Source organism: Xyrauchen texanus, chromosome 41 (genome assembly GCF_025860055.1).
Source record: "Xyrauchen texanus isolate HMW12.3.18 chromosome 41, RBS_HiC_50CHRs, whole genome shotgun sequence".
In the NCBI taxonomy this organism is placed as follows: domain Eukaryota; kingdom Metazoa; phylum Chordata; class Actinopteri; order Cypriniformes; family Catostomidae; genus Xyrauchen; species Xyrauchen texanus.
This window is the reverse complement of record NC_068316.1, coordinates 12,227,217-12,250,004: the sequence shown is the minus strand read 5'-3', so window position 1 is coordinate 12,250,004 and position 22,788 is coordinate 12,227,217. Positions and strand designations below refer to the sequence as shown.

Genomic DNA, 22,788 nt, shown 5'->3' with positions numbered 1-22,788 from the left:
TGCCATCCCACATGTGTATGACTTTCTTTCTTCTGCTGAACACAAACAAAGATTTTTTTGGATAGTATCTCAGCTCTGTAGGTCCGTACAATGAAAGTGAATGGACTTTGAAGGTCCAGGAAGCATATAAAGGCAGCATAAAAGTAATCCATATCTTCAGAAGAGATATGATAGGGGTGGGTAAGAAACATCAATATTTAAGTCCTTTTCTACTATAAATCTCCACTTTCACTTCCACATTCTTCTTTTGAGGATTAACATTGTTTGAGCATGTCCCCATCTACTGGGCAGGGAGGGGAATTTATAAAAAAAAAAAAAGGACTAAATATTAATCTATTTCTCACCAACACCTATCATTTCACTTCTAAATATATGGATTTAAACACTGGGTCATTTGGATTACTTTTTGAAGATTCAAAGTTCTGGCCACTATTCACTTGATTTGAATGGACCTACAGTACAGAGCTGAGATATCTGAGAAATCTTTGTTTCAGTTCATCAAAAGAAAGAAAGTCATACACATCTGGGATGGCTTGAGGATGTGTAAATGATAAGAGTATTTATATTTTTGAGTAAACTGTCCCTTTAACTTGATTGGCAAATATGGAACACCTCAAACAAGACTGGTTGTGCCCCATTCGCCCACTTATACTATAAACTAAAAGTATGTATTTCAGTGGCGATGGGAAAGTACATGCTTTTAAGTGTGTGTGTGTGTGTGTGTAGTAAATGTGTACACCAGTATTGGGACTTACTACCGTTGCGTCTTGATAGCACAGACCCCTTTGTCATAAACTGTTTGTGTGATATGTAAGTGTTATCTTCTAGTTAAATTTCGTAAAATGTCTGGCAGCCTTGGGCTCACGTTCATCTGCAATTTTATTTTTTATATAAGTTCAAAGAAAACCACAAACATCCATTTTGCAAGCGGTTGTATTAGATTAAATAGCTTGCATGGATGCACACTTTGGATTACTATTTTCAATGTACTATTATTTAGGACACTAATGCTAATCTCACAAAATATTTAGGACAGATAGTATGCAGATTTTGGGTGCAAGATGAGAATCAGTTTGCTTATAAATCTTTTAGGGCCTATTGATTTTTTTCTGATTAGAATTAGCAATGCATGAGTGCTCTGTCTGTCTCTTATCATACTGACAGATTTAAGTACTTGTCTGTCATCTATCTTGTTGTTGTAAGCATGAGTGATTACTGGGTCCAAACCCTCGAGACCTGTATTACTGACTGGAAGAGGATCACTGCAAAAAATTGGAATTAGTGCTAATCACTGAAAATGTGACCCCCCCTGGCCTGCTGTTAGATCCAGCAAATCACACAAAAGCCAGTGTTTTGTGTTTTATGTAAAAGGGCCCTCAGTGTGACATGCTTAGGCTCAGGTCTTGCATCTTACATCTATAAGTAATAACCCACTGAACTTGTTAATTAATACATCCAAGAAACAATGAGCTCAATACAACAGATAACATGCCAACATTTCTGATGTATGTTCAATAAGTGAGTTGTCCACATGATAAATGAGTTTTATATGGGTATTTTACATATTCATATTAACATGGATTGGTCAAAATCGGCTACTTTACAGTGCATGCCCACCTCAGTGTGTTTGGTGGTAACTTGTTGATTCTGCCACTCCTTTAATTTCCCACACTTTTGGCCATTTTAAACATTTCTGTCCATTTTGCACAATTATTATAAGGTAAAAGATTTTAAGAGCAGTCAACATAAAACTTCAACAGGTGGAGAGTGTAACCATTTAAGAGAAGGCCATGGTTTCTTTTTACCAACTACACTAACAACTACATCACCCATGGTCAGGCAGAGAAAGCTTCACCAATCTGAGAACCACTGCAAACAAAGCCTGCATGAGCCCAGGAGAGACCACCCACTCTCATGACACACAGTGATTGGCATATCTATACTTATAATTAACAAACTAAAATAGTTTTTTTATTCAATGACATCATTTGCAATGCTTCATGGGATTGTTCGTGCCCAGTAAGTACACAGTCTTGAACCTTTGTCTTTTTGTCCAATCCCCCTCAAAACAAAGGATTATTTGTTTGTAATGATGATTCACCTCGAAGCTGGTTGGTTTGGTTCATGGCTTACAACTCTTTTATGGATTATTTTATGAAAAGTCTATACAAAAATTGAATGGGAAAAATACTTTCAGAACCCAGAGAGCTGAAAAACTGTTTCTATTATGTAGCCTATACGTAAACCTGAGAGCTTGCACGAGGAGCGGTAACAGACGAGGGTGTAAAGCCGTAGCGCTTGAACCTTTAATCCAAGTGTGTTTTGCTTTTCCAAGCCCCTGTATGTATAAAAAAATGGATCCACCCCTCCATCTATATTGATAAGATGCAAAGCTGCTCACTGCTCCTTACAGGAAAAAAATAATTATGGCTGGTGTGTGAACAGGCCTTTCATTAAAAATAGTAATTTGATATGACAAAGATTCTGAAATATTTTTATTCCGTTTGAAAGAGATACCATATTAATTTACAAAAAAATTAAATAGGTGTAAGCGGCAATTCAGACCAAACGGTTGTACGTTTCGTGGTAGGCCTACGTTTTTAAAGTTTTAAGAGATACGGCGCCAATCTCAAACATGTCCGTCTATCGCATGTTTACATATAATAATAATGATAATGATACAATTCAGACAAATGCAAAAATTTGAAGGAAACTATTGTTACCATGGTAACTTTATTGTAGGGGCGTAACGAAACGTCAACCAGGCCTCCCCCGAAACGCGAACTCCAGACCAGTGACAGGAACAGTGCGCGCGCGTGAACCGAGCTTCCCGCGAAAACGCAAGCTCCAGACCAGTGAAACGCAAACGCAGAGTGCTCACATGCGCGATTAATTCGGGCTTCCATCGATACCGTTGTGCATGCGACCCATGTGAAATTTACATGTGAATTTGCTATTTAAAAGTACAAAGGAGCAGTTCAACCATCATGCGAAACGTCTTGACAACGGCGACATTCTGAACAGCACTAACGAGAAATCAGCCCAGTACTAGCATCAGTTATAAGCCTTTACACATCAACACTCTTAACTAACATTTATCCCAGTTAACTGTAACAGAATTTTTCATTACAACTGTGGAAGTTGTAGCCAAGAAAACGTCCCGGTTACATTCGTAACCTCGGTTCCCTGAGACGAAGGGAATGAGACACTGCATTTATTAATGCATAGGGAGTGCCTTCTTACACGACCAAGTTGAAACCTCTCTGCTATAATGCCAATATTCTAATATTGGCAATGGTGTTTGAGCCCTGCCTGTTTTGGCACAAAACTGTCTGCTATAAAACAGGTGCACAAACACCATTTCCTCAGAATTTCTGACTGAGTACAAGGAGCACATCACTCGTACCTCAAGAACTCTGGAGCAGTAAGTCTCTGTGCTGGCATAACAGAGCCTCTGATTGTGGCAGTAACAGCCAATCATCATGGTAGTTCAACATGCGCACATTGCTCAGTCTCAGAGGGGCAAGAACCGCACCAAAGCACTTTGTGAATGTGTGAGGACCCAGAGACAGTACGAAGGGCAGGACTATGAATTGATAAGCTGTTCCCTCGAACGCAAATCTCAAAAACATCCTGTGATGTCATACAATTTGGATATGAAAGGACGTATCCTTCAGATCTTTCGACGCAAACATAACTGTGTAATAATTTTGAATGGGTTCTTTGTGAGTGTGTGATTTAAATGTCTCAGATCCAGGATCGGCCAAAGCCCACCGTCTTTCTTTGGAACAAGAAAACCGTTTTTGTGCTAGACAATTTGGCACAATCTCTATCATGTTTTTCACGATGATATTGTGTATTTCGGCTCGTAACACTGCCGCGTCTTTGTGTGAAACCATGGAAGACAGAATGCTGTTGAAACGGGGTGGCCGGTGTGCAAATTGGATCGTATAACCATGTGCGATCATGTTTTGCACCATTCCGAAATAGCCATTAGGGCTCGCCACGCATCCACGTAACGGGACAGAGGGCAATTTGGTTTGTTTACCGTATGATATAATGTGTCGATCATGATAGGGAAGCTGTTGCACATATTGTACGTGCTTTGAAGAGGAAAAACGGCTCTTTATTGAGAATGTGTGAGCATCTCGTGCATTTGCAATAAATGCTGTATTCTTTTTTGCACTGAATGCATTTTTTATTGCATTTATTTGAGTGCAAGACACAGAAACAACATTTTGAACAATATTGTGAACAACAGTATTCGTTTCCCAGCAAACAGTAGTGGGAAGATGTTTTATGTCTCCAACAGAGCCTTTTTTGGAGCAGACCCGGAGAGAACCGTGGGCTCTGCTTTCCGCTTCAAAGGGTTGTGCCCATCAGGATCGCTTTTGCTGCATGTGCTGATACACAGGTGCCGGTGAGGCAGCAGGTATGGGGCTTTTAGTCAGGTGCTGTCTCGAAACAGAGCTGTGATGTACTCCATTTGGCCTGTGACTGCTGCTGAAACGTGATGTAGCGCTGAGCAAATCATTCACAGAGCCGCTAAAGTGGCCGTCTGGAGACAATGGAGCGTCCAACAGAGTGGCTCATTATCACTTATCACTCATTTCTGTGAGGGTCAGCCATATATATCAATCCAGAACTACCAGGTTGCCCATGGACTTGCCGATGGCCTGCACAGTGACTTTCGTGGTATGAAGTTGGCAGTGGTGCAGAGCTCTTTGAATGTCTCTGGATCGAAGCCGGGCTCTTCCATTTGCCTAATGAGCTTGGCTTGAAATACCTGGAGCACCACCATTGCGTGGAGTGCTGATCCAGCTTGTCCTGGCGCTGAGAAAGCTTTTCCCGGCAGTGCAGATGTTTTTCTGCAGTACCTCCTTGTGTGAATCCTCGTGTATCACAAAAGAGGAGGGTGGGAGAATGAGAGCAATTCGCAAGCGAAGAGTCTTGAGACTCATGTCCTCACAGTGAGGACAATCTGTCTCCACGAGAGCTGACTCTGCATGGGTACGGCCCAAACAGTAAATGCAGCTCTCATGCTGATCTGATGGTGGGACGTGTCTCTCGCACACTTACGGAACGACATCTTTAAAAAGACGCAAACACGTAAATTACTCTTTTAGATATATAAATATATAAATTAATTTATATTTATATCACACAATATACAATTGCTTTGTCAGGATACACAAAACCTGCCAAAGCACTGCAGAGAATCAGGATGCTGAGCCCCGTTCACCAGCAAAGCATCAATCGGCAAGACGGTGTGATGTACACCATAGAACTACAGGGGAGCAGAAAGTCTTCCCTTGAAGATTCCGCCCACTGACTCGTGTATATCGATGGCGAAGGTTGAGGGCATCTAGACAAGAGATGATCACTGTATTGAAGGTAGAAATTCTGAGGAAATGGTGTTTGCACACCTGTTTTTATAGTGGACAGTTTCACGCCAAAACAGGCGATGCTCAAACACCATAGCCAATATTAGAATATTGGTGTTATTGTAGAGAGGTTTCAACTAGGTCGTGTAAGAAGGCACCCGACATTGCGTTAATAAACGCAATGTCAAGTGTACTGAGTTATATGGGAACAGTTGATAGCATGGATAGTTGGAAACAAGTCATGGATATGTAAGTACTTCGAATTGGATTAAACTGAAAAATAAGCTGTAACCTAATGATTGATGATCACTTGTGTGTGACTTTATTTTTTATATTATTAATTATTTAATTATATAATTAATTATATTATCTGTATAATTTTGTTCAACATCTGAAGTACCATATTTTGTTGTGGATGTCCCAATATGGATACTAAATTTGCACTTTTCAGAGCTCAATAAAATATTCAGATTATATTTTGCATATATTATTATGCATTTGAGGGAAAAAATTATTTAATTGATAGTGTAAATTAGACATGGAATATCGATCACAGTTACCTGAATCGAATCAAATTGAAATCATATCGCGGCAGACTTTGAAGTAGTGGCAAATATCGGATCGCAGGCCAAGAGAATCTATATAAAATCTTATCATGATGAAACGTCCGATTTATATTTATATCACACAATATACAATACAATGGTGGCGTAGTGGGCTAAAGCACATAACTGTTAATCAGAAGGTTGCTGGTTCAACCCCCACAGTCACCATCATTGTGTCCTTGAGCAAGGCACTTAACTCCAGGTTGCTCTGGGGGATTGTCCCTGTAATAAGTGCACTTTAAGTTGCTTTGGATAAATGCGTCTGCCAAATACATAAATCTAAATGCACACCCCCTACTTTTTTGTGGGGGGTGGGGCTATGCCTATATGCTTCTCAGATGGTCAGACCCCTCCTCACATAAGATTAAGATAATCACATAAATACCTTGACCCATCTACCTGCTAACAGAAAGCTATTTCAGATGATTAAATAACAATAATTTTCAAACAATTATATGTATTCAATTACGTATGTTAAACTTCTCCGTGGGAAGTTTAAACAGTTTGACAATGGTTTATAGCAACCTTTGTCTTCCTCTATTTTTGGGACAATTGCATTATGCCTCAGTCCATAAGAACGGCTTTAAACTCATTATTGATGTTCCTGATCCAGTCAGTCCTTGACAAATACCACAATAAGAGTTATCCCTTGCTTTGAAGAACACCTGTGTTATTTTCTATTGAAGATAAAAGGAAAAAGCTGCACTATAAAATCTGGAGAACACACCCTTATTCACAAACAGTACAGCTCCAAGTGTCCCAGTTTGTTTCTCAGGAGAGTTCTGCCCTTGGTAACAACGGGGATGCCACACTAGGGGAGGATTATGTGAGCAATGTGTTTATCCACTGAGCTTGAAAAATGGACAATTGCAAACTCAGTCACAATAGGATTTTAAGGTCTTTTGTTTTCTTTCTGTTTCTTCCTGTTGGTCTCCAATTTTACTCATGTGGTTTTAGTAATATTTTTTCCTGTTTACCCTCAAGCGGAGAAGCCTCCCGTGGCCCAGATAGTGCAGAATGAGTGTGCAGACCCAAACTGACCCAGAGAAACATCGGGTGGGGTGGCGCATTCCACCCGCCATGCCTCACAGGCTGCTGACAGAAATTGCAAACACAGGTGGGGAGTTTTGGTCAGCATAGTAAACCTGGAACCAAAGCTTACTCAGAGGCCAGGAGGACTTGACCTCGTTGAAATGTCTGCATGGTAGCTTACCTTCACACACACACACACACACACACACACACACACACACACACACACACACACACACACACACACACACACACACACACACAACACTAATGTTGGTGCGGCTATCCTTATGTGGACTCTCCATAGACATAATGATTTTTATACTTCACGAACTAGATTCTATCTCCTAACCCTAACTCTACCCCTAAAACTAACCCTCACAAAAAACTTTATGCAAGTTTAGCATGTTTTAATTATGGGAACACTAGAAATGTCCTCATAAACCACATTTATAGCATAATACCCTTGTAATTACCAGTTTTTAACCTAAACACACACACACACACACACACACACACACACACACACACACACACACACACAGACATGCACCTTTACGTGCTTCATGCTCAGGCAAAGCCCCTCTTCACATTGTGTAAATGTGGACATTGTTTCATGCCAGTGAGGTGGAAGAGAAGGCTTGTATCCAGATGGGGTGGGTTGGATGGGCACATCTATTTCATAGGGATTCATTCAGGCTTTCTGAAAGGATGCTTTAAAACATATTGAGATAGACAGATGGTGTATATCAATAGTCAACTCTGATTCTTTAGTTACAGACAGTTCAAGGTTGCTTGAATTCCATTCAGGGGTCCCACAGCCATGGGAAACCTGGAAATATCAGGGAATTGTGAAAATACTGAATTGTTTTTTTTTGTTTGTTTTTTTATAGGAATTGTTCTTTGTGAGTGTAATTTCTAAAAGTTTTTTTTTTCATATTCAGTAATAATTAACAACTGGAAAAGTCATGGAGAAGTCATGAAAATTCATTGGTCAATAGGCATGGGAACCCTGTATATTATCTATGTCCCATTAAGGTAGCTGTTTTATCACATAGCATATAAGGTTTCTCACTAAATGTTTCCCATGCTGCTGTACACGTTGTAGCCGCTAAAAAAAGAAACCCTGAAGCTTTCAGTTGCTCAGCTACTATTTCAAACAATTAGAGTATAGTAGAATCTCTGTTGTTTAACAGTAGAGGAGTGTGGTAATAGGAGCCCCCTGAGCCCATATGCTGGGGGCAGATGGACCGTGGTTTATTGAGGGGTACATTGAACATGATCAACCACTCCAGACGGACCGGAACAGGTGAGGACCACCAGCATGAGCTAATCTAATTTAAATTTCATCAGCCATTTCTTTGAACCATTTCAAGTGCGGGCTGTGCTTCTGTGTTCACTATAAGAGAGTAAAATATTTAGCTAAATCCGCCTCATGTCTTCATACTTGTAAAGTCTCCAATTACAGACACTACAGCAATGACCCAAATGTTTTTTCCTAAGCCTTCTCATTTGAGGGGGATTTTCAGTGGCTTATTTTAATTTACACTGAGGGGTTCTTACCCCCTTTAAGTTATAGTTCACTTAAAAATGAAAATTATATAATAATTTACTCACCATCATGTTGTTTTAAACCTGTATGTCTTTTTTATTCTTTGGAACACAAACTGTGATGTTATGTAGTAAGTTAGTCTCGTTTTTTTTTCTCTACAATCAAAGTAAACCATGACTGAATTGTGTCATTCTGCCTATATCTTCTTTTAGGTTATGAATATCTCACAAAATCAGGAACTATCCCTTTAATACTTTTGATCACTCTCTGTAAAACATTTTTGGAAACGTTTCACGTGTAATTGCATTTTTTAAAAAAATCCACAAAGTCACTGCAACACTAATTCTATTATAGGGGTAAAAACAAAAAAGAATGCACATACATGATTATGATCACAATGACGAAGCTCAATAAAAACATTCTTTGCAGCCCGCACTTAGATGCATATCACTCGCCTCTTCAGTCAGACAGACAGAATAATTAAGAGAAGAAAGAGGAGAGGGATATGTGATGTTTGCAGTGTGGGGGTTGAGGGTGTGTTTGTGTGTGGAGGGGGCGAGCTATGGGGGCGGAGTGAAAAGTACTGGCTTGCCTCCAGTGCTGACGAAAGATGCTTAACCCTCCCAGTTACCATAGAGACTGTCAGGCGCAGCCACCAGTGAGAGAGAGAAAGAGAGAGAGGAAGAGAGAACACCAACAAGCAAAGGCAGCAGAGAGAAGTGGATTGGGAGAGGGAGAAGGAGAGAAGCCAGCAGTGGGAGACAGGGTAAAATAAAGAGAGAAGAAGAGACAAAACAGAGGGAAATAAGGGTAGTAGACATATCGGTAGAGATGGAGGTTCAAACAGACTGCAGTGAACCACCTCCATTTGACCCCCAGCCAACGGGAAAGCTCAACAAAGCTGCCTTCAAGCTGTTCGGCAGGCGCAAGTCTGGCAGCAGCATGCCGAGCATCTTCTCAGTCAGGAACAAAGGGGAGTCCACCGGTAAAGCTGCTGGCAAGCCGCTGGAGCTCGTTAGGAGCAAAACTCATGATGGCTTAATAGCAGACACAACCTCAGGGTTTGACGGCCACAGGAAAGAGGAGTCTGTCAGTGCTGACCAGCTCCACGCCAGCACACCAGATGGTGTGTCCACCGCACCCCTCCGCAGCTCTGTCACCAAGTCTTTCAGCTTCTTCTCTTTGCTACGCAGAAGCAGCAGCCGTGCAGGGGAAGGAACCTCTACGGTGGGACGGCGGGGACGTGGACTCAAGGGGCTGTTCAGCAGCATGCGTTGGCGCCGGAAGCCCCAGGCTAATGAGGACTCAGGTGAGGTGCAAGAGGTGGCAAAGGAGGTGAAGGAAGGAGATCTAATAATTTCCTCTGACAACATGACAGATAAGGAGGGCATAACTCTCACTCTTGAGCCCTTACTACAAGTTTTTGAGGTCACTCCTCTCCCAGGGGATGCAGGAAATTGGAAGGGAACGTCTATGCAGGAATTAGAGTGTACTAATGAAGTGGAGTGTGGCAAGTGTGTTCCTCTTTCATCACAACATATAGTCACTGAGGACTCTCCAGCTCCTTCTCCACTCCAAGACCAGACAGGGGGGCTCCAACATGCTAAACACAGTGGTTCCACACACCTGTCTTCCATTACAATCTGTGAATTGACCCCTCCAATGGAGCACAGCACAGCTGACCCACCATCTGAACAGTCTGTGGATCGCTTATGCTCCATGTTCACCGATGTTACTTCTCTAAAAAGTTTTGATTCCCTAACTGGCTGTGGTGATATCATCGCTGACCCAGAAGAGGATTCTGGGAACGGGGGAAGTGCCACGAGCAGTGGAACGGGTAGCAGTAGTGGGGGCTGTATGGGTCACAGGCTAAGTGGAGCCGGGACAAACTCTGAGAGATGCTCCCCTGCCAAGCCTCCACTTCCTCCTCAGATTAGTAGTCTTGCATCCTTTAAAGCCTCTTGCTACATGCCAGTCCATCAAAGAGCATGTCTAGCTCCTAAAAAGCCACAGGGTAGTGGGGTTGTTGCCTACATGGGTGGAGGGGAGGAAATGGCCAGTCCTGAGGGTGTAGATGATGCAGATATGCAGGGGTTGTGGCACATGTTGCCCCAGAGGGGCGAAGACTCCCCAGCTCCACATCGTGCAGAGCCTGGGCTTCAACAAGTGCAGACCAAGCTCGAGAAGAGACCACCTCCAGTGAAGGGACTTCAGGGCCTCAGTAAGATACCTGTGAGTGGAAGTAGCAAAATGGGGAACCAGCTACCCACACGTCCTTCCCCGCTACCTGTCGATAAAGAACTCCAGGACGCCCCACCTAGTGATGAAGGTTACTGGGACTCCCCCACACCTGGCCCTGAGGATGAGGACAGCAGCTTCCTTCGTTGTGATGGCCTACTGAAGGACAGCTGCTCTGGTGATGCTCTCTATGACCTCTATGATCCTGACAGCCCTAGTGCAGCTGGGTCAGATGATGACGTAAGCATGGCAAAAAAATCTGCAGGTGATCTAAAAATGAGCTTGCCTTCCAAAAAATGCTCATCTTCACCCACTTCCTCCTTCCGTTCCATGAAAGGCAGTACCAGCCTACCTCGAGATTCCAAGATCCCCATTAGTGTGAGACAAACACCGCCATCCCACTCTTCCAGTCAAGGAGCGCTCTCTTCCAATCTTAGCCCCACTTCAAAAATCCCCTCTAAAAAGACTGATGCCCCACCACGCACTCGGATCCCTGTCTCTAAGGTTCCTGTCCGTCGTACTGGCAACAAGAGCACCCCCACCACACAAAGCAGGAAGTAGAGAACTCAAGAGGCTCATCAGATGCTTTTGACAATACAGAAAAAAAATCACAAAGAGCTTTAGGCCAAAACAATTTTTTTTGGATATATTATCAAGCAATCATCCACTATATTGATTTCACTCATTTACTGAGGATTACATCTTTGCTGGGGGTTTCTTCTTCAAAACTTCTTTTGTTGTGAAGTGTAGTATATTACACATAATTAAATTAAGACATTTGTAGAATGCCCTACAATATGTAACACATGACATTCTTAATAATGTGATCCTGAGTTTGTTTTTATACAGCTCACCAGCCATTGGAAGAGGGCTAATATGGTGAGATTGTTGATCTTTTGAAGAATGTTAAATATCAGCAATTGTGGGAATTTCTGGTTTATCTGTCCCACAAGCCCTTAGCACTGTGTAAAACGCAGCTGCAATCTTCATCTCTCAAGGATTGTTCAAAATATAATTTGGATGACTATTCGAGATGAAGCCAGGCCAAGCACTTCTTACACTCCAAACTAAGCTGCATGGAGTCTTGTACACTCAAGCTGGATCAGGGAACACAGCCTTTTGATTGAGTCTCTTTTGTATTACACAACTTTACTTCCTATTGATATACATTTTTTTCTTTTTACTGAGTCTTCACATTTCTTAATCTTTTATAAAGGACAAGGACCTCCCTACGACCTCACTGTGGATATGTGTGCACTGCTTGTTTTGTCTTTTGAGAAACACAGCTTGCAAAAAAATACTCTGGATCATGAGTAAATCACTCTTCTCACAGTGATTTGTACTACAACTAACCTGGAAATACTTAGCTGTATTTTTCTGAATGTAGCATGTCATCACTCTACACAAAGGTCTGTTTTATTTTCCTGCTCACTGCTCCATGAGACAGAGAGAGAGAGATACAGTGAAGCCCATATGTGTCACAAAATAACAGTCTTCTGCCATGTTGCTGTTCTCCGGGACTCATCTCCCAACAGCTTTTAGACTTGGAATGGGCTTCCATATACACTGCGAAAAATACTTTCTGTACTAGTATTTTTTGTTTTGTTTGCCAATTTAAATATCTAAATGTCCCTAAAACAACATAATAAACAAGCATTAGATATTGATATTATTTCAGTTAATATATTTTGAATAGCTTACTTTTCTTACCTAATTGGTAATTTGTTTTTCTGAGGTGTTTGCTTAAAAAAATTGCAAGTGGAGTAATAAAAATACTAAATTCTTAAATCTTAATTCAAGATATATTCTCTAAAAACATCTCAAGTAAATGTATCTCGTTTTAAGGGTATTTAGATATTTTTTTCTTCTTCTGGAAAACAGATCAAGCCCGTGAGATTTTGACATCATTTGAGCATTGGGGTTGCTCCACAATTGTCAATAAAATATTTTGATATTTTAATTAAACATTTTTAAAATTATTCATCACAGTTGTAAGACATTTTCTCTCCAGAAGGCCTATGACATGGCTTCTCTCTTTTCTATAAAATGAATTGCTCCTTTTCTTTGAATTGTTCTTTATTTAATGAATAAAACTTGCGCTCTGTGTACATCCAGGAAGTGTGAATGAGTGCATAATTTTTCAAACGCTTAACAACATGGCCATCTGGGCATTTTGCCCGGGCTCAGATGTTAGCTGTTTTAAATAGCAGAGATGTAAAGAGCATCATGGTTGTCCTTTTGCAGCCAGCCACAGTCTGCTGGGATTTAAATCCCGCTGATCGGGCTCAGTTGACAGCATGACGCTGAATCCGGTTGACAAAAGAAGTGTTTACTGTGGGTTATGGAGGAGAAATATTGGCATCTTTTGTAATGGATCTGTTATTGATTTGGTTTTGGACCTTTTAAAAGAAAGAAAGGTTTTCATTTAGGTTACAAACTGGTAATTACAAGGGTATTATGCTATAAAATGTGGTTTATGAGGAAGTTTCTAGTATCCCCATGATTCAAATCACTTAAAAAACATACTAAACTATGTTTTTTATGTAAAAATGCAGAAATATTTTTGTGAGGGTTATGCTTAGGGGTAGAGTTAGGGGATATAATCTATAGTTTGTACAGTATAAAAAATCATTATGTCTGTGGAGAGTCCTCATAAGGATAGCCACACCAACATGTGTGTGTGTGTTTGTGTGTGTGAAGGGGGGATTTGGTGCAGTCCCAACAGTAATGGTGCAGCGAAAAACATTCACTCCTGATCAGCTCTCTCGCTGCAGTGTGGCTTCTTATGTAAAAGCCTTATGTAACACAATAACCCTCTGATATCAGCCCTACACATGGCAAAACTGGTTGTGTGTGTTTATTTGGGTGCAGAGTTATTAACCAAAACAGTTTAAAGAATTAGTTTTGAATTAGACATGACTGTATTGTAATTGGGTCTGCCGTATCTGGCAATATCCTTTAAAATGTGTTTTATACCTGTGTGTGTATGGTAGCAGAAAATTAGACATTACGGCTGTATGCATAAATAGTGCTAAGTGTGTGACTAGAGTGTATATGTGTGACTAATGGTTGCTGCCCTAATTTTTCAAGACCTGATTCTGTGAACGAGAGACAGAATAAGGGTCGCCAGGAGAGAATGAGAGAAAACCATAATGGTTAATTTACAAAAAAAACACTACGATTTACAAGATGCTTTTGTCCAAAATGTATATTCATACCATTCTATTTTTCAGTAATGTGTTCCCTGGGAATCAAACCCACAACATTGCATTGCTAGCACCATGCGCTAAAACTTTAGCTATAAGAAAACAATATATATATATATATATATATACTTATAATGGTACTGAGTGATTAACATATTCATAAACCATGGTATTTACTTGGTATTCTAAGGTACTTCAAAAAATACTATGATACCATAACATACAACATACAATAGCATTGTATGTTGTATTTTTTTAATTAGAAAGGCACATTACAACCTTGCATACATGCACATTGTAAACATTGTATGTGCTGATGCTTGACTCAGGCAGCATGTCTAGAATACATTTTGATTGGGACATCATGTGTCGACGTTTGTGTGCTCAGTAAGACAGGTAGCATGTGGTTGATGGAAGGGGGTGGCTTAACCTGCTGAGCCCTGAGCTCATATTCTCATTAGCCTCTTATTGCACCTGGGAACCGGATAGGATACTGCTTTCAGAGCCCTACACATGGCTTGACTTCCACAGGGGCTCAGAGGGTTCAATTAATAAGCGCAGAATCTGTTCCAAACATTAGTACCAGAGGCAGAATCATTAGTGTGGCAGGAATTGTGACAAGCAGCAATTCACTAACCATGTTCTGCACAAGATATGAAAAAGATGCCATACTGGTATACCCTGGGTAATACATTGTGTCGAGAAGATTTCTGTTCCACGCTGGAACGGAATCACAGTATGTGGGTAATTAAAAATTAGGTTTGTCTGAGGTGAAAAAATTGAGAGCTCTTTTTTTTATACTTTTTTTTTATACTTTTTAAACATTTGTATAATTTTCTACAAACAATTTAATGATTTTATGACTAAGAATATCATGTGGTGTTACCATCAAGTAAAAGGTATTAAAATACTTTCCTTGCACAAGTGTACACAACTTAATCATTCGTTTCAAAAAAGTTTTCAAACATACACTGATGAGACAAAACACTATGACCACCTGCCTAATATGCTGTTGGTCCTCCGCGTACTGTCAAAACAGTGCCAGTCCACCGAGGCATGGACTCTACAAGACCCCTGAAGGTGTCCTATGGTATCTGGCAGCAAGACATTAGCAGCAGATCCTTCAAGTCCTGTAAGTTGCGAGTTGGAGACGCCATGGCTCGGACTTGTTTGTCCAGCCACTGATGCTCAATCAGACTGAGATCTGGGGAATTTGGTGGCCAGGGCAACATCTTGAAACCATCATCATGTTCCTAAAACCATTCCCGAACAATGTGTGTAGTGTGGCAGAGCACATTGTCTTGCTGAAAGAGGCCACTGCCATCATTACCATGACGGGGTGTACCTGGTCTGCAATGATGTTTAGGAAGGTGGCACATGTCAAATTGACGTCCACAAATGGCCGGACCTAGGGTTTCCCAGCAGAACATTGCCCATCACACTTCCTCCACCGGCTTGTCATTTTCCCACAGTGCATCTGGTGCCATCACTTCCCTAGGTAAACAATTTGATTTAAACAAAATGGGACCCATCGTAGAAGACAAACTTCTTCCACTGATTCAAGGTCCAGTAGGCACTTTCAGTGGTGGACAGGGGCCATCATTTGCACTCTGAAAAGTCTGAGGCTATGAAGCCCCATACGCAGCAGGAAGCTATGTGTGTTGTGACACATTCCTCCTGTAACCATCATTAAAATGTTCTGAGACTTGTGCCACAGTGGAGCTTCTGTCAGTTCGGAGCAGATGGGATAGCCTTCATTGCCCTTGCGTATCTATGAGCCTTGGGCGCCCAACACCTTGTTGCCGGTTTGTGGTTTGGTACTCACCACTGCTTACCGGGAGCACCCCACAAGCCTTTCTGTTTCAGAGATGCTCTGACCCATTCATCTGGCCACAAAAATTTGGCCCTTGTCAAAGTCGCTCAGGTCTTTACTCCTGCCCATTTCACCTGCATTCAACATGTTGACTACGAGAGCTGATTGTTCACACACCATCTGATATACCCAGACCTAAACATGTGGCCATGTTAGGAGCTGATCAACGTTTTTCGCTTCAGCTGTGAGTGGTCATAATCGTTTTGCTCATCGGTGCAGTTTTCAGTCATCATTTACTCACTTTCATGTTATTCCAAATCTGCATGAGTTTCTTTCATCCATGGAACACAAAATTAGATGTTATGCAGAATATTAGGGACTTACAGCCTCAGTCACCATTTGCAGTACTTTCACTGTGTGGAAAAAAGATGCAGTGAATGTGAATGGCGACTGAGGCTGTCAGTCCCCTACATTCTGCTTAACATCTCCTTCTGTGTTCCATGGAAGAAATAAAAATCATGCAGGTTTGGAATGAGGTGAGGTTGAGGATTGTATCCCGTTTATGGGGCCAGCTAATTTTCAGAAACCTCAGAACCAGCTTTTCTTTGGTGTAAATGCATGGAATGGGGCCAAATTGGGCAATGGCTCCAGCATGGGGTATGTCTCTATGCTTGAAAATGTTGTATCCTGTGGTTTTTTTTTTGGAGTATGCTAAAGTCAGAGAGAGGCAGAGAAAAAGAGAGAGGAAGTAGGGATACAAAAAAGTGAATTATGGAGTGCGTAATAAGGGGAGTCTATTCATGAAGGGCCCTGCTTGGGTGGAATCATTGAATTTGATTACAAAGAACAGAGAGAAGATACATAAGAGTGCATTTACACAAACAACTGAAAGAGAGAGAGGGAGAAAGAGTGCTCTATTTCAGCACTGAGTGAGGGATTGTATGATGTAAACCCCAAATGGCTCTGAGAGGTGAAAAAAGCAATGTCACAAACTACATGTGTGGGCTGCTGTATGAGCATATGCTTACATCCTAAAAGCTAAATAATTCAGAAATACACAACGTAGAACAGGATGGATTGGTCTGCATTCCTCTGACAGCTCTTGAAAGACATTTGATAAACATGACATTTCTGAGACACTGGCATCACCAAATGGAATTCCTAACATAACAATACAAACAGGTTTCTCTGAACACTCTTCCATTGGTCAAACAAAAGATAGATCTGCCCCAAACTCACGTCACTGATGGAGCCAGTGTTACCGTGCTGTGCTGGTCAGTATTCTGAATGTTTTGATAGCACCACCAAGACATAGTGTTTACACATTTTGGCTAAATCACTTTACAAAAAATTGCTTATATTTGTCTCAGCATATTAAAAGTATAGTTTAGCCAAAAATGAAAATTCCATCTTCATTCACTCACTCTCATTTAGTTCTAAACCAATGTCTTTCTTTGAGATATTATACAGAATGATCAGGATGAACAGCCTCAGTCACCATTCACGTTCATTGCATCTTTATTTAATTCAAGGAAAGTGAATAGTGACTGAGGCTTTCATTATGCCTTGCATTTTTTTCTTCTTTTTTTTTTGTGTGTTCCATGGAAGAAAGAATTTTGTACAGGTTTTAAACAACGTCAGTGTGAGTAAACAATGACAATGAGTTTTTATTTTTGGCTAAACTTTTCCTTTAAGCTGGGATATGAGAAAGTATTTTAACATCAAAAAAAGTACACACTTCAACTTTAAAAGTCCACTGATGGTCTCACTCTGCTCTCTTCTTTTCCTCTCTTCTTTTCCTCTGAGAAACACTCTTTCCTTCATCTCCAGGGGAAACTGAGAGCAGCTGCTTAAAACTTCGCCTCTTATCCAAAGCTGAACTTTTGTCTTGTACTTAAAGTGCTTGGGTGGAACTTGTTCCCTGTTTTTCCTGTTCAACGTCTTTTAGTTGACAGATAACCTGATACGGTGAAAACTTAGACCTCTAATATCTTTTGTGCCCTCTGCTTCCTCTCTTTCTCTCCTTTTCTTGTCTATTTCCTCTCTAAAAGTCCATCACACAGAGAAATTTCCACTGGGAATGGACAAGAGAAGAAACTAGGAGTGAGGCTTGATGGTTTGGATGCATCTCTGGCCAAACAAGGATTACGTGATTGAAACCTGTGTTTGTGTACATGTGCATATAAAAGCATATCACGGGGGTTTGGCCATTCAAAATCTGCACCCTTCATTTCACACGCTTGCCCTACTACACAAATCTCCATGGCAACCTCAGTAGGTCATCCAATGAGAGGTGAAGGTGGGGCCGGGGGGTGGGGGGTGTGCGTGGCTGACAGAGAGTTTTGAGGACACTGATTGGAGTGAGAATGGTGCAGTGTGAGTTTGTGCTCACACTTGGAAGACTCAAATTTAATTTCTTACACTCTTTCATTTGCTGCAGCCCCATGTGGAAAACACCCCCTTTTGGAAACAGTACTTCCTGTTTCACTGTCTTCTAAGATGGTGAAACAGGAAGTATTGTTTGAGGTAAGTTTGGAGCACAAGAAATAAACCTTGTGTACATTTTCAGCTTTACGTCAAGCTAAAATGCTATTTGTAGCCATTTTACATGCACATGTTACCAGGTACGATCATATTTTTTTATCAAGAAAATTAATATTAGATCATTATTTTTTTTCTTTCTATTAAGACCTTTGATATTAGGGTAAAAATCGTATTCTTAATAATAATTTTTGCATTGTTTTCCTGTAAAATATATTAATTTGTTTTATCTTGTTTTAGAAACAACACTGCATAATATATTTCGGTTTTTCAGTAAATGTGTTTTTAACAAATTTTGTCTTACTGTACCGGCAGAGTTTTTATAGTCAAAACAAGTGAAAAAATCTACCAGTGCTGAAAAAGTAATCCAAAGTATTTAGAATATGTTACTGATCTTGAGTAATCTAATGGAATATGTAACAAATGACATTTTACATCATGTATTCTGTAATCAGTAGTGGAATACATTTAAAAAATAACCCTCACAACTATATACGTATATACATATACACACATATACACACACACACACACACACACACACACACACACACACACACACACACACACCGAACAGCCACAACATTAAAACCACCTGTTAGGTCCCCCTTGTGTCGCCAAAACAATGCCAACCCGCATCTCAGAATAGCATTCTGAGGTGCTATTTTTCTCACCACAATTCTACAGATTTCCATCCACAGAACGGCAGCTCACTGGATGTTTTTTTGTTTTTGGCACCATTCAGAGTAAATTCTAGAGACTGTGGTGTGTGAAAATTCCAGGAGATCAGCAGATACAGAAATACTCAAACCAGCCCATCTGCAGACAGAAACACCTTGTTGATGAGAGAGGTCAACAGAGAATGACCAGACTGGTTCGAACTGACAAAGTCTACGGTAACTCAGATAACCGCTCTGTACAATTGTGGTGAGAAAAATAGTTGAGTTGATTTGGCGGCATGAGGAGGATATACCCAATATTAGGCAGGTGATTTTAATGTTGTGGCTGATTGGCACACACACACACACACACACACACACACACACACACACACACACACACACACACACACACACACACACACACACACACACAGCGCATCCAGAAATTCACAGCGCTTCACTTTCCCCACATTTTGTTATGTTATGTAATATACATATATATATATATACTTCTACATACACACACTGGTGTCCAAAAGTTTTGAATAATGTACAGATTTAGCTGTTTTGGAAGGAAATTGGTACTTTTTGTGATTACATTTTTTTATTGATTCTTACAATAAATAAAGAGAAGCAAAACATATACATAGAATCAACATTTAAACCCCACAACCACCCCTCCCAATCCCAACCCCCAACCCTACCCTGACCCCAATAAACATCTCTGTGGTCACACATGAGTATATACATATAAAAAGCAAACAAACACACAAACAAATATATATATATATATATATATATATATATATATATATATATATATATATATATATATCAAGTATATACAGGTGAAACTCGAAAATTAGAATATCGTATAGAATATCAATAGTTCATTAATAAGTTCATATATATATATATATATATATATATATATATATATATATATATATATATATAGTATATACAGGTGAAACTCGAAAAATTAGAATATCGTATAGAATATCAATAGTTCATTAATAAGTTCATATATATATATATATATATATATATATATATATATATATATATATATATATATATATATATATACATACAATAATCATACACATTTAAAACTATACTACTCAATCAAACCAAAATAATACTCAAAATAATCTGCCTTGTGATCACCAGACTGGTCAGAACCCAACTCTCTATGTGTCTGTTCCCCACATCAATGACTACACCATTGCCCAAACACTCCTCCACCCCTGGCATTGGCCCTACTGCTCCAGGCGGTCAGGGAGTCGCTTCCCTCCTCCTCTCTTAGATGGCGGTCTTCTTTCGACCCCTCCGCATTTCTGGGGGATGGCAGGGTACTCCTCCGCCCCTGGCAGAGGCTTCATCACTCTAGACCAGAGGTGACCAACCCTGCTACTGTCGTGCATCTCCAACATTCTCCTTTTTTGATGGAAAAGGCATAAATGTATGATCCAACCCCCAAGACCTGCCTCAGGCCATGCTCACAGAGGATACCAAGGAGAGTCCACACAAACATTGATTTCAGCCTTCAACATCCGTTGGAATTCAGGACTTGGCAAAAGGGACACTCCATAGCGCCAACTATATTATTTATTTTTCTCTGTATGTGGCAACATCTCCAAACTCACCAGGGCATGATCTGAGACAAAGATGCTTCTAATTGAGCAGTCAACAACAGATTAAATGAGGGACTTAGATATAAATAAAAAATCTATTCTAGAATAAATCTTATGGACTGATGAAAACAACATATAGTCCCCACCAGATGAGCTCAAAAGTCTCCAAACATCTGCAAGACCAAGATTTCCACACATCCTGCAATGCCAGATGACTCCTCAGGCAGTAGTGTAGCAGATGACCTAATCCCTCCAATGTCCTGCAAAAAAAAAAAAAAACTCTACAAAACAAACTCCAGCATGAGCACAAAGAACGTGCAGATTCAACCACGACTGTCCCAAAGGAGCACTACCACAGAAAATAAACTGCACTGGGAAGAGAAATCGGCCCGGGATTTTACATAGAATCTGGCCCAAAACTTGTTGAGCGGGTTTGGGGGTGTCACTGTCCTTTTCTGCATATTACTGCTCCCTTCGATATATCACAGCACAACACATGTTCTTTTTCAGATGATCTAAAAAAATTGATCACCATCTCCCTCAGTGGATCGCCGAGCCAGAACCCTGTGAGCTCACTCGATTTCCAGTTTATGGCCTGTTATGACAAGCAGACTCGGAAAGAGCCCATCCAGACATTCCACCACATTCTGACCCTCTGCTCGCTCAGGAATTCCAACAATTTGGATGTTGTTTCACCGGTTACGATTCTCAAGGACTTCCAACTTTTCCCAAATGCGTTCCAAGTCCGCCTTGGTCACTAGAAGACCAGCAGCCAATTCCCTCTCTGATGACTCCATAAAATCTATCCGTTTCTCAACATCCACCACTCTTGATACCAACTCAGTGATTTCGTCTCCATGGCAGTTATCGATCTACGTATTACAGCAAGATCCTCCAAGTCAGCAACGACCTTCGTCAGCATTACATGTTCGACAGTTGAGTCTCTTTCACTGCACCATCCAAATTGAGACCCTGGTAGGAGGCCTGTTGCTCAGGGGCTTCAGATTGAGCACGTAAGTGACTTTTAATGTCTCCAGAGCTCGAGGATTTTAAATTCTTTGACATATTGTCTTCATAGAACAGTTATGGAACAGTGTGTATCAAATCTCACTGGTTTAGGACACAAAAAGCATAAAAACTAGCAAAGTACACAGAGCCGTTCACACATCCGACCCTTGCATGGCGCCATGCGACTCTTGTCCAGAAATAGGTACTTTAATTCACAAAAGTGGCATTCAAATGATCGCAAAGTATATTTAGGACATTACTAATGTAAAGAACAGCTCCATAATTTTTTGACAAAAGTCATTTTTGATCAAATCTAGACCCATTTCCAGCAGCCATCACTCCAAAATCTTATCCTTGAGTAATCATGCTAAATTGCGAAACACAAACACATTTGAAAGCTTAATTGTTAAATTAATCATAACATTGTGTTTGTTTTTGAGTTGCCACAGTACACAATAGACTGGCATGTCTTAAGGTCATTATTAGGTAAAAAATGGCAAAACATTTACAGTTTTCTCTAGAAACTCGTCAGTCAATCATTGTTTTGAGACATTGAAATGAATACTATACAATGTTTGATATTGCCCCTCCAAAAATGAAGATTTAATTCAAAGGTGTACACTAAAGTCTTCAAAGACAAAGGACAACGGGCTCTAACAATGACAGAAAGAGATGTGGAAGGCCCAGATGTACAACTAAATAAGAGTTAATCAGAGTCTCTAGTTTGAGAAACAGACGCCTCACATGTCCTCAGCTGACAGCTTCATTGAATTCTACCTGCTCAACACCAGTTTCATGTACAACAGTAAAGAAAAGACTCAGTGGTGCATTCCTTATGGGATGAATTGCAAAGAATAAGCCACTTTTGAAACAGAAAAACAAAAAGAAAAGGTTAGAGTGGGCAAAAAACAGACATTGGACAACAGATATGATCTTAACCCCATTGAGCTTTTGTGGGATCAGCTAGACTGTAAGGTGCATGTGCCCGACAAGACAGACACATCTATGGCAAGTGCTACAGGAATAGTGGGGTGACAAACTGACAGCAAGAATGCCACGGATCTGCAAAGCTGTCATTGTTGCATATGGAGGATGTTTTGATGAGAACTC

The 22,788-nt window shown here is 40.5% G+C and overlaps 1 protein-coding gene across 1 annotated transcript; it reads left to right on the top strand.

The window, feature by feature from the left end:
- Positions 1 to 9,221: 9,221 nt before the first annotated feature.
- On the top strand, positions 9,222 to 12,919 carry amer2 (APC membrane recruitment protein 2). Its single transcript, XM_052113983.1, has one exon. The coding sequence runs from the start codon at positions 9,405 to 9,407 to the stop codon at positions 11,370 to 11,372; it is 1,968 nt and encodes a 655-aa protein (XP_051969943.1). The 5' UTR covers positions 9,222 to 9,404; the 3' UTR covers positions 11,373 to 12,919.
- Positions 12,920 to 22,788: the final 9,869 nt, after the last annotated feature.

Excerpts from the sequence above, each read along its gene's own strand:
- amer2 (XM_052113983.1), top strand. The coding sequence starts at position 9,405 with ATGGAGGTTCAAACAGACTGCAGTGAACCACCTCCATTTGACCCCCAG.